This window comes from Pollicipes pollicipes, unplaced genomic scaffold (assembly GCF_011947565.3).
Source record: "Pollicipes pollicipes isolate AB1234 unplaced genomic scaffold, Ppol_2.1 Scaffold_7231;HRSCAF=8579_pilon_pilon_pilon, whole genome shotgun sequence".
NCBI classification, from domain to species: domain Eukaryota; kingdom Metazoa; phylum Arthropoda; class Thecostraca; order Pollicipedomorpha; family Pollicipedidae; genus Pollicipes; species Pollicipes pollicipes.
This window is the reverse complement of record NW_023597034.1, coordinates 17,349,706-17,362,205: the sequence shown is the minus strand read 5'-3', so window position 1 is coordinate 17,362,205 and position 12,500 is coordinate 17,349,706. Positions and strand designations below refer to the sequence as shown.

The 12,500-nt window shown below is 58.1% G+C and overlaps 1 protein-coding gene across 4 annotated transcripts in view; it reads left to right on the top strand.

Annotated features, from left to right (window-relative positions):
• The window catches only part of LOC119109432 (uncharacterized protein ZK1073.1), a 47,846-nt gene extending 40,855 nt beyond the window's left edge, over positions 1–6,991 (top strand). For 3 of the 4 annotated variants that reach the window (XM_037233044.1, XM_037233048.1, XM_037233047.1), the window contains 4 exons: positions 1,664–1,874; positions 4,026–4,103; positions 5,941–5,952; positions 6,854–6,991. In XM_037233044.1, coding sequence (XP_037088939.1) covers positions 1,664–1,874; positions 4,026–4,103; positions 5,941–5,952; positions 6,854–6,976 — 424 coding nt within the window. In that variant the 3' untranslated portion in view covers positions 6,977–6,991. The remainder of the gene's footprint in view (positions 1–1,663; positions 1,875–4,025; positions 4,104–5,940; positions 5,953–6,853) is intronic. The other variant, XM_037233046.1, reaches the window with a different exon arrangement.
• Positions 6,992–12,500: the final 5,509 nt, after the last annotated feature.

The following is a 12,500-nucleotide window of genomic DNA, read 5'->3' as shown; positions in this document are numbered from 1 at the left end:
TGGTGCGCCCTCTAAGTCCCAATGTCATCCCCATGATTAGGGGCAGTTCCTAAGATGTTCGAACGTCCGTTGTATACGGGTCTCTCGGATGTGACTCCAATACATCCGCGCCAGAGATTGGGGGCTCGGTTCCCGCTGGCGCATCACCTGGTGACCTGCGTTGCTTGTTGGCTCGCTCCCCGGCGGCACCTCACAGGTGGCGTTTAACCGAGACCTCGGCGTACCGCGGGGCTGGGTGCCGCGCCTCGCTTGATCATCTGACTGCTGCTCTCCTCCCATCCCCCCACAACGCCATCAGTTGGACAGCAGCGCCGTCTGAGTCTGTGTCGCACCGGCCGGTGCTAGTGGGCGGGTCCCGTGTGAGCGCTGGAGATACCGGCTGACCGTCTGTTCATGGACCGCGCCGTTAATCTGCGGCGGTAGAGTGCGCCGCATCTGTCGCTGCCGACATCGATTAGCACGCGGCGCGCCCCAGCTGGCACGCGGTCACGGACGATAGCGGCGTATCACAGGGCACAGCGCGCCACACACGCACCGATCGTGTGGGCCGTCGGCTCGGACTGCGTCACACACCCCGCGCCGGCGTACGGGCGCCGCTGAGCGACCGGGCGCGAGCTGAGTGGCCGGCGGAGAGCCCTCCGTCCGGGGCCGGTCGCATCTTCAGCGCCGACGCGTCAGTCAGGCGGGCAGGGCCGGCTCGAGCTCCCTCGGCCGCGCGCCTGGCCGGTGCGCGCTCGCCAGTCGATAGCGTCAAGCGGCCGGCCGGACTAATGGCGCACCGTGTAGGCGGCCGGGGCGCGGCTCGGTCGAGCGGACACGCTCTGCCGAGCTCGGCCGGCACAATAGCGCGAGCTGTTGTGACGCTCCGCCGGCCGGCCGGGGTCATGCTCGGCTGGCCGGCTCCCGGTCAGCTCTCGGTCGGCTCCCGGTCAGCTCTCGGTCGGCTCCCGGCCGGCTCCCGGTCGGCTCCCGGTCAGCTCCCGGTCAGCTCTCGGTCGGCTCGACCGATGGACAGGCTGGCACGGCTGCTGACGCTTTGCTGCGTGAACACATGCAGAGTGTCGCTCGCACCACCGGCCTCTCCGTACCTCCATGAGTGCGGGATATGGAACAGTTGTCTGATAGCGATCGCAAAAACAGTGGCGACTGGGCGTGTTCCCTGATAAGCGACCGTCAAATGCTTTTGCCGTAATCTGGGTGATTTGTTTCATGTTTCCGGGCAAGCTGTTGTTAGATATTTTTGTTATAGCCTAGATGGACGGCACCATTAAAACTGCACGCGATGAGCATCATTTAATCTCTTCGCATCGTCAGTAACAGCTCTCAATGCCACAGCTGTCCTTATGCTTCCGGTGTTCCTCCATGCCTTCTTGAGATTTTAGACAGAGAGTCTTTCAGCCAACATCCCGTAACAATTTCCATCCCGTATAAAGTTTGCCCGCCATGTTGGTTATTCTGCGTCAGATCCGTGGTTCTCCTGGACACCACGTGAGTGCACAGCCCTCACGCTGCTGCTCATGAACTCTGCAGACTGTACACCGTGAAACGCTCTGTCGGCGATGCTCTGTCTTTGTCACCTGTGCGGCCGATGGGCCCTGGGCTCCGCCGCTGGCGGTAGCGTCGGGGCCCGAGCTCTGAAGTGACCGCGTCGCGTGCGCCGCAGTTTCCGGTACCCGACCATGCAGCAGCTGGGCGAAGAGCTAGTGCAGGTGCTGGACACGCTGCAGGTCAAGATGGTGATCGGCCTGGCGGAGGGCGCCGGCGCGAACATCCTGACCCGCTTCGGGCTGGCATACCCGGACCGTGTTCTGGGCCTCCTTCTGGTCCACTGCACCTCCACCAAGGCTGGCATCATGGAGTACTTCAACGACAAGGTAGAGTGTGCGAGCCTGACGGCCACAGACCGGACGGGGGAGGGTGTGGTGGTGTGCTATGACTGGGTACCGCCAATGCTGTGGGGGTGTGCCTCCTGGGCCTCATTTTGGCGCCCGGCTTCCCAGTATGCTGGTAGTATGCTATCTATCGTAGGCCCAAACTGGTCTTTTGTGCGATCTTGCCATCTTCTCGCTTGTATTGCCACAGAAAATTACTTTTGAGCGCGGCTCGATGGTTTAGACTATAGCCTATCGCCGTCTGGCGGGGCCTCTCGCAGATCTAGACTACGGGCTATCGCTGTTGAAAGCAGACGCATGCTTACCTGTGTGAAAGGTCGGAGTCGACTCTGGAATCGACCAGGTATTCTAGCCGTCAAAGTCGAATTTCGTTTGAAAATGTAGGCGACTCAGGAGTAGACCTAAGTAGACCGTTCTGGCTGAAAGCTCCGATTAGTTGGCCTGAATATAAATCTGAATACTATGTCACATTCTTCTTAGATCTCTTACAGTCTCAATGAATGAGTAACACGTTCCGGAGCCACATGAAGGACAGGTTCGGTCTGATATCCGATCGCTCCGGTCCAGCCTGCAGGTTGTCGCTCTCCTAGATCTTCCCTATAGTCTGAACTGCCGAGTATCACTGTCTGAGGGCCTACCGTGGATCCAGATTAGACAATCGCTGTCTGATGGTCCCTTGTTGGTCTGGAATACAGACCATTGCTGTCTGAAGACCGCTCGCTGGTCCAGACTACATTGTCTTAACATCAGCAATCGCAGTCTGAGGGCCGCTAGCTCATTCAGGCTGCAGATTGCCGCCGTTTGATAGCCGCTAGCTGATCCGGACTGCCTGCCGTCATTGCCCAGACTACAGACCACTCACTGGCCCGGTCCGTTTCAATGGGAGACGTTTGCTGCTTCAGGCTGCAGAGTTATGTGTGTGAGGCCCTCACTGGTTCAAACTGCAGACTGTTGCCGCCTGAACTCCCTGACCCACACCGTACACTGCCGCTCCGGAGGTCGCCTGCTGGTCAGGACCGCAGACTGTCGCTGTCTCGCCGGGCCTCTCGCTTGCTGCACTGTGAGCGGTGCATTGTCAGCCAGACCGGCTGCCGGCTTGTTACGGGAAGGCCGAGCCGGCGTGGCTCCGCGCTATGCAGTACGCAGCCCGCGGCCACGGCCGCCAGTTGGCGGGGTGCCAACTGCAGCCCGGCCAGAGATGGGGAGGGGCGCCGCCGCTGTATCGGGCCGCTGCGCGTGGTCCCTGGGCGGCAGGCCTGAGTGGCGATTCAGCTGAACTGATTGATGATAGCATTGGATTCCCTTGGAGATGTAAATTGCCGTCAAGGCTGTGCCGCTTCTTTGGGTTGACAGCAATGAGTTGGCAAGTACGACTTGCCATTGGACAATTTTGCGATATGGCCCAGATGAAGTCACGTTTTCTCGTGATGGTGTTTTCTTCCACTGAGTTAGTGCGTATTGAGCGCGTATTTAGCTTGTTGATCATTTCACTTTAGAACGGACTTATTGGTTATGCCGCAGTAGTCCCGTTTCGTCGGTCGGAATCGAACATTAATTTGAATGTGTGTGACATGCTGAAATCGATTTGAGCATGTACAAGTCATCACGCGCCCCGTGCGTCAGAACGGACTCCGCCGCAGTGGTGCTGGGTGCTGGTCTGGCGTTGGAGGAGGGGGGGGGGGGGGGGGGGGTGGCGGGGTGCCGCCCGCCAGCTGCCCCCGGCTGATGCAACACGCTCAGCAAAGAGCAACGCACTGCGTCATGTACCTGAACGGACCACCTGCGCCTGTTGATCGAACTAAGTGCTCGCTCATCTCAGCAGAAGGCATGCAAAGTAGCACTGCGTCAGCTTCGGTGTTGAATTCCATTTCTGGTTGAGTAAAATGCTCCTAAGGTGCCTTTTTGGCTCCGTTTGCACCTACAATGTGGCAGCCACGCCTACATCACGGATGAAGCGACTCCCGTCAACCTTTGCCAGTTTTGTCTTTCTGACAAACGGTGCCGCGTCTGCAGCATGCCAAATTCCGTACAAATTCCCTTGATGTCGTCGCTGTCACCCAGTTTCAAAACGCATCGCTACATTGTCGCAAAGATACTTGTGTTGCTAATCTGTTGATGATCTGTGACTTTCAGTTCATGAACTGGAAGCTGAGCTCGATCGGCCACCACCCAAGCGCCGAGCAGTACCTGGTGTTCCACCGATTCGGCAGCGTAAGTATCGTCGGCCGCTCAGGGCATTCGTTTGAACGTGTCGATGTTGTGAGCCTGGTGACTTTGGCTAAGTGTGGCTTTGTCGTGACGCGCTCGCGGTGTCTGTCGTCTCGTTGTCCTCATTCTGGGCGGCGTTCGCGACGCAGGGTTTGTGTTTATCTAAACTGCGTTAGCTATTGTGGAAAAATAATTCAATCTTATAAGCGCTGACGCTCGACCAAAGCTGTTGCCACATGAGCGATGCGTTTCTCTGGTGTAATCGGGCTGTCGCAATCGCACTTCTTTTTAGATCGTATAGATATCGTGGGGTTTGGAGCAAAGGGTTTGCTGTTACCACCTCTACCGTTAGTTCTTTAAATGCTTCCCACTTCGTGCACATGGAAATATTGCGTTTCTACGCTTTTCTTCTTTCCTTACCTCAGATATCATATATTATCTACGAGGTAACCCGCTTTCTGTGAGCTATGTCTCATGATTTTTTCTTTGGGAAACGTACGCTGTGCCGTCAAAGGCAAGTGCTGAACCGCTTACGTTATCTATAATGCCTGGCCATCAGCTACGTTAGCAAGCGAGCCTTTCGTGCAGTCCGCCAGAAAAACAAACAGCTTGTGCCTTGCTAATGCAAGTTTGACGGTGACACTGCTTTTTCAGCTCATTTTAAGTGCATTATCATGCCTTGCTGAGTGTGTTTTCGATAGGCCGCTAGCCTATGGTCCGATGGCCCATTTGCTGGCGTATATGACACGGCGTATATGACACGGCGTGTATGACACGGCGTATATGACACGGCGTATATGACACGGCGCTATTTGCCCCATGCGCTTCGTGACTACCTGCCGCTGGGTGTTCGCGAGGCTTACCAGCCTTGTGGCTCTGTCGACGGTTTGTTTTGTGTTGGCTTGCGCTGCAGCTCATTGTCGTATCCGTGTGTGCTAGTGCTGGGCACCGCCGCTGGCCGGTGTGGCCGCCGCGTGCGGTCGCTGTGGCACAGATGTGCCCTTGTCGTGACGCCGTGTCGCCGGGGCCCCTTCCCGTGGCCCATCTGGGGGGCCCGGGTCACTTCCAGCTGGGAGGGGAAATGTTGCCTACGCAAAGCACCCGGCTCTACATGGTCCGTCCATGTTAACACTTTGAACCCATACACAAGACTTTCCAGTGCATTCATCGATGTAGTTAGCCGTTGACCCTGCGTTCAAGCACATTGCTTCCTAGTACATTAATCAAAGTGGTTGAGCTTCTGTCCACGAGGGATTCTTGTGGATGGAGATCCATCCGAGGAGTTAAATCTTGGATCACGGATTCAAATCCCATCTTGCGCAAACGACACTAAAGCTCACTCACCGCAGGCTTCCTCACACACCTTAATCATCCGACGACGTAGCGCGGTGGAAAGGTCAAACCTAGTCGCTTGTTACCTGCGGCGGCTCCGCGGAGAGAGGCGTACCTGAATGTTGGAGCTCAGGCAGCCCTGAAAGTCGAGTCACTCCGGACAACACGGTCTGAAGACACGGCCCAGAGCCGCACGAACACCCTTACGGCTGCGACGACAATCCCGTGCCTGTCACGGGGCAGCCGTGTCGAAAATAGCCCGTCGTGCCCGTCACCCACCAGCGCACGGCCGGGCTCCGAACACGCCAAAGGGCCGCGTCGTTCCACACAGCAGCGGGGTCGAGCCGGGCGCGTGCGGCGCATGAGTCGTGGCACCGAGCGCACCTCGCACTCCGCACCGCTCTCGGCCGGGGGCGGCGGTGTGCGGCCCGCACGGTCGCACCGCCCGCCACCGCCGTGGCCGCACACTGACCACTGTTCGTGTTTTCTCTGTTGCCGGTTCCCGCAGACCCTGGAGGAGGTAACGTACAGCGGCCGGGCGCCCCGCCTGCCGCCGCATGGCTTCCACTGACGCCTGACCGGGGCCGCTTGTCCGTGGGCCCGCCGCGCCCGCCGCGTCCGCCGCCGCTGCTGCTGCTCGCTAGCGCTGGCGGTCTGGTCTGTCCTTGTGTGTCGGTGGTGGGGCGTAGTCCGGTCCCTGGCGCGGCGTCTGTGCTGACCTGGAGGGGGCGAGGTAAGGTCCCGGCCGGCCGGGCGGTGGAGGACGCCGCCGCAGCCGACGCACCACGGCGCGGCACGTGGTGCGTTTGGATCGTCGTGGTGGCATCGACGAAGTTGTCTTGCGCACGCAGACATGCAACATGGACATGCAACATTTTCAATCTGCCTTTTCAGAGGTGTTACTTCTGCCTTTTAAGGAACATGCGCGTTTGTTTTGTAGACATGCATGGTCAGCAAATATTTTTGTCACGAAACGCAACAGGAGTAGTATTGCACCGAGCATCTCCACGGAGCGACCACCGTGTGTGGCTACTTCAGCTTATAGAACGGAATAAAAGTTTCAGTGTAAAAACGCTAGCAACAGTATAAGCAGCTAAAAAGCCTTTGCCACCAATCATGTGATTGGTCATTTATTGGGTGTAGTCCAATCGTGTCGTCAACGAAAAGGCCACTTCTTGTTTGTCTTAGCTGCATTTCAGCCTTCAGTGCTTCCAGATATGTAACTATTTCTTGACTGTCTTGTGAGTACCGACCGCGGTAATCGATGCTGTTTTTGAATTATTCCAAACAACACCAGCAGAATAATTTACATCAAAAAGTGAAATCTCACACGCTGGCAGCCCTAAGGCAATTGCAATCACGCATCCTCAACCAGCCCGACATTTCCATTCATCCACTGACGTCATTATGTGCGTTTCCAGCAACTTGATGGCGACATGGATCCATCCACAAGAGAGAAGCTCATCAAGGACTTTCAGCAGCGGCTGAAAAGCAAAATCAATGCCAAGAACCTCCAGCGTTTTGTTCAGTGTTTCCTTGAGTGAGTACAGTGCTTGCTGCTAGTAGATCCGGTGAATGAATGTCGTTATAGACGACACACTTGCGGTTCTGGTTGTGTGTGGCAAGCATTATACGGGTGAAAAACACCCTCTGTTTGTCTGCAGTGCACCTTTCTGCACATTCACGCTTATTCCCCCAACTTGAATTTAGTGACCAACCGCGAGCAATACACCCCTCCCCTCCGTGCGTCTTTAGAACGCCCGTGGCTGGTGCGCAGTCCGTCGACCTGTAGTGCTTCCTTCTGTCCGTTCGCGGTACGCCCCTCTATCCATCGGAGGCGCTACCCCTCTGTCTGTGGCATGTCCCTCTACATCAGAGTGATGCTTGGTTCGTCCCTCGGTCCGTCTGAGCGGCATTTCTCTGCCTGCTGCATGTCCGTATTCGATGCGGCTGTCTCTCTGTCCTTTCGTGGAACTTGCCTCTGCGCTTTTGGTGCGTTCTCCGTGGCGCGCCCCTCGTGCTTGTCGGTGGCACGTCCCTCGTGCTTGTCGGTGGCACGCCCCTCGTGCTTGTCGGTGGCACGCCCCTCGTGCTCGTCGGTGGCACGCCCCTCGTGCTCGTCTGTGGCACGCCCCTCGTGCTTGTCGGTGGCACGCCCCTCGTGCTTGTCGGTGGCACGCCCCTCGTGCTTGTTGGTGGCACGCCCCTCGTGCTCGTCTGTGGCACGCCCCTCGTGCTCGTCTGTGGCACGCCTCTCGTGCTTGTCGGTGGAACGCCCCTCGTGCTTGTTGGTGGCACGTCCCGCTGTTCGTCTGTGGAACCGCTTCCTGTCCATCGGTCGTCAAACGACGCTATTCGTCGATGCTTTCCGTGAATTTGGGTCGATGTCGCTCCGTAAAATGTGATGATTCAAATAGGAAGTACTCAAAACCCAATGTAGGTGAGCCCGAACGTTCAAGTGTGCCAGAGCAGGTTATTAAAAGGAGCCCTGACAAGAGCGTAGGGCTCTCCATTCAAATAAAAATTTCGCAAGCCCATTGTGGAGGGCCCCCGGAAGATCGAGTGTACCCTCACAGGCTATGAGATGGCCTCCGACAGCGGCGTAGGGCCCTACATTCCAATACCAAGACCCAATGTGCAGGGCCCTCGAACAATCTAGTGTGCCCGAAAATGTGAACAAATGGCCCCCGAGAAGTGCGCAGGGCCCTCAGTTCAAAGAGAAAGTACCCGAGACACAATGTGGATGGTCCCGAACGATCGAGTGTGCCCGAGCAAGGTAGCAGATGGGGCCCCCGACAGGAGCGTGGGGCCCTCCATTCGAATAAGAAATATTCACGACACAATGTAGAAGGCCCCTAAATCATCGAGTGGGCCAGAGCAGATTAACAGATAGGACCCCAGACAAGGGCGTAGGGCCTTCCATTCAAATAGGAAGCACCCAAGACCCAATGTGTGACACCCAAGACCCCGGACGACCGAGTGTGTTCGAGCAGGTTGACATTTGGGGCCCCCGACAAGAGTATAGGGCCCTCCATTCAGATAGAAAGTACCCAAGACCCAATGAGGAGGGCCCCCGAGCGATCGAGTGTGCCCGAGCGGGTTATCAAATGGAGCCCCGACAAGAGTGCAGGGCCCTCCATTCAAATAAGAGGTGCCCAAAACCCAGTGTTGACGACCCCCGAAAGATCGAGTGTACCCAAGGAGGCTATCAGATGGCCCCGACAAGGGCATGGGACCTTACATTCAAATACCAAAACCCAATGAGAAGGGCCCCCGAACAATCCAGTGCACCCGAGCGGGTAAACGGATGGGGGCCCCGATAGGTGTATAGGGCGCTCCATTTAAATAAAAAGTACCCAAGACCCAATCTGGACGGCCCCGAACGACCGAGAGAGCCAAGGAGGTTAACAGATGGACCCCAGACAAGAGAGTAGGGCCCTAAGTAAGTGACAGAAAACTTGAAGGGCCCTAGGCCAATGTGGATGGCCCATGAGTATATCGTGAGTGTGCCGGTAGGTTAAGCGTGACCAACGTGAAGGACCCCTGAGCTAACAAGGACGTCCCGGTATGTCAACATATGGGGCCCCCGGGCTTGAGTGTATGGAACATTTCGGGCACACGGAAAAAATCTGTGTGAGGTTCCTGATTACGATGAGTGCCCCGGCACGCTAGCAGGAAGGGCCCCAGCAACAGCGGAGGGCCCTCCGATCAAATGCAAAAAAAAATTCAAAGGTGACGTAGAAGGCCCCTTAACGATTACGTTGACCCGCAGGTGGACATATAGGGCCCCCGAAGCAGCGTAGGGCTTCTGGACAGCGTAAGCGGTCTTAAGACCTCCAAATCGCTACTCTTTCAATCAGTGAATAATAATGTTTACGTGCTCGTGGGCCCTTCACTTTCTCTTGCAACTGTTCTTGGTCGCCTGTTCTTGGGCCCTCTCGGAACCGATGCGCCCCTTTGAGGCCCAACGGGGGGACCATGACCCCGTGGTAATGACCCCCCTCCCCCATAGGTGCGGGCCCTCTGGATTCGCCTCTGGTCTCCTTTACGTTTGTCTCGGTGTCCGATCCTACCCCTGGTTCACATGTGGCATACAAATGACCCATTGTGTCGCGTATATGTTTGTCTCCCGTCCGATCCTGCCCCTGGTTCACATGTGGCGTACACATGACGTATTGAGTCGCGTATATGTTTGTCTTGTGTCCGAGCCTGCCTTTCGTTCACATGTGACCTACAAATGACCTATTGTGTCGTGTGTATGTTTGTCTTGTGTTCGATCCTGCCCATAGTTCACATGTGACCTACAAATGACCTATTGTGTCGCGTACATGTTTGTCTTTCGTCCGATCCTGCCCTTGGTTCACATGTGCTCGTCTGTGTGTATGCGCTACGCCTGTGTCCTGTTTATGGTTCACCTGTAACCTGTCCGCGATCCGCCTATGTCCCGGCTATGACCCCTTGGGTTGTGACGGACCGAACCGCGGCCTGTCTCCGCGACATGTTTGTGTTGCATTTTGATGTCCGCCCCGTGCGCAGCCCTATCCTGGCCTCTCCCCTGCCTCGGCTGCTACCCTGTCCCGGCCTCTCCCCTGCCTCGGCTGCTACCCTGTTCCGGCCTCTCCCCTGCCTCGGCTGCTGCCCTGTCCTGGCCTCTCCCCTGCCTCGGCTGCTACCCCGTCCCGGCCTCTCCCCTGCCTCGGCTGCTACCCTGTCCGGCCTCTCCCCTGCCTCGGCTGCTACCCTGTCCCGGCTTCTCCCCTGCCTCGGCTGCTGCCCCTGTCCCGGCTCTCCCCTGCCTCGGCTGCTGCCCTGTCCTGGCCTCTCCCCTGCCTCGGCTGCTACCCTGTCCTGGCCTCTCCCCTGTCTCGGCTGCTGCCCTGTCCCGGCCTCTCCCCTGCCTCGGCTGCTACCCTGTCCTGACCTCTCCCCTGCCTCGGCTGCTGCCCTGTCCCGGCCTCTCCCCTGCCCCGGCTGCTGCCCTGTCCCGGCCTCTCCCCTGCCTCGGCTGCTACACTGTCCCGGCCTCTCCCCTGTCTCGACTGCTGCCCTGTCCGGTTGCTTCACTGCCTCGGCTGCTACCCTGTCCCGGCCTCTCCCCTGCCTCGGCTCCTGCCCTGTCCGGTTGCTTCGCTGCCTCGGCTGCTGCCCTGTCCGGCCTCTCCCTTGTCTCGGCGCCTGCCCTGTCCGGCTGCTGCTCTGCCCCGGCTGCTGCCCAGTCCGGCCGCTGCCCTGTCCGGCCGCTGCACTGCCTCGGCTGGTACCCTGTCCCGGCCTCTCCCCCGCCTCGGCTGCTGCCCTGCAGGCCGCTGCCCTGCCTCGGCTGCTGCCCTGATCGGCCTCTCCCCTGCCTCGGCTGCTGCCCTGTCCCGGCCTCTCCCCTGCCTCCGCTCCTGTCATGTGCGGCCGCTCCCCTGCCTCGGCTGCTGCCTTGTCCAGCCGCTGCCCTGGCCAGCCGCTGCCCTGTCTCAGCTACTGCCCTGTTCCGGCTACTGCCCTGTCCGGCCGCTGCACTGTCCGACCGCTGCCCTGTCCGGCCTCTGCCCTGTCCGACCGGTGCCCTGTCTGGCCGCTGCCCTGTCTCGGCTGCTGCCTTGTCCGGCCTCTCCCCTGCCTAGGTTGCGGCCCTGTCTGGCCGCTACCCCGCCTCGGCTGATGCCTTGTCCGGCCTCTCCCCTGCCTCGGTTGCGGCCCTGTCCAAGCGCTGTCCTAACTCGGCCGCCGACTCGGCTGTTCCTCGAATTTGGGCCAGCTGGCCGGGGTGCGGCCCATCGGATTCGCAGCGTCATTGATCGGCCGCCGCCGGGTCGAGGGGGAGGAAGCCGCCAGGGGGCGGGGGGGGGGGGGGGGGCGGCTCGATCTCGCCGGGCTGGCGGCCGCCGCCGGCCAGCCTGGCCGGCGGCGGGGTCGTTTCTGTCTTGCCTTCCGGTGGTATTGGAAAAAGACGTCCTACTGTGGGCTTCCCGTGGAGAAATGGGCCGCACTTGCGCATCCTGTGCTATTTCTGTTCGTTTTCGAAGCGAGTTTCCCTGCCGCTGCTAATGCAATTGACAGGGAGCTCATCCGATGGGCGTTCATAACAATGCAAAGGCTCCGCTATTAAGGAAGGGCTACGGTTGCAAAACTACGTCCAGGACAATACAAAGGTTGTGCTATATGGAAGAGCTATGCTATAAAGACCACTAACATGCAAAGGCTTTACGACGTGCAGGAGCGGGGCGTGTTATGTAACAGGTGATAAGCTCGAGCCGCAGGCACTGTCTGACGTCATTCGATATGTGCTCCGCAGAACATGTTGCAACAGTGTGCATGTGAGGGGAACCAATTGTTCCCCAGGAATGGTTTGTTGAGACGGAAGTGTGCTATTTGAAGGCTGTCTAAGCAATCTAAGTCTGCCAACGTTTTGTGGCAACTGTCTTACAGTGAGTCCCTGGCTGAATTCATGAAATGTACAAACTTGTAATTCCTGACAATTAATTTGTAATAGTAATGGACTACGTGCGGCAAGCTGTTATGTTTGCTTCAATCTTGAGTTGATGCAAGCTGCTAGATTTAAGACCCTGTACCGAATGTGGTCTCCAAAGAGCACGCGGACTAAGGCTGGACCAGGGCGGTGATGTATCGGCTTTTACGGTCATTGCCCAATCTCGGGCGGCACGGGGTGGGCTGCGGGTTGCGGTTCGGGAAGAAGTTGCGTGTCTGGTGCGCATACCGGGAGGAGAATGGAGGGGAGGGGCTTTGGCTGCACAACTTCCCGTCCGCGCCCCTCGGCCCCCTCGGGGTGATTGTGGTAGCCAAATCGCTCAATAGTCATTAAAAGCAGTGAAATGGCAAAAGGTGATGTATTCTTCACATCATTGATTTCGCCATGCAACATTCGCCACGCGAATTCGCTTCTGTTGTTACTCGCAAGGGCAAATCTTGGTTGCCCCAAAGTCGTGGTTCAAATATGTTAGACAGAATGTTAGTTGCTGAGCTTAATGCTCCCTGCCCCCCCCCCCCCCCCCGAGAACGCAAGCGGCCACGCTTCGGTTGTGGTCCCCCCCCCAGAACGCAAGCGGCCACGCTTCA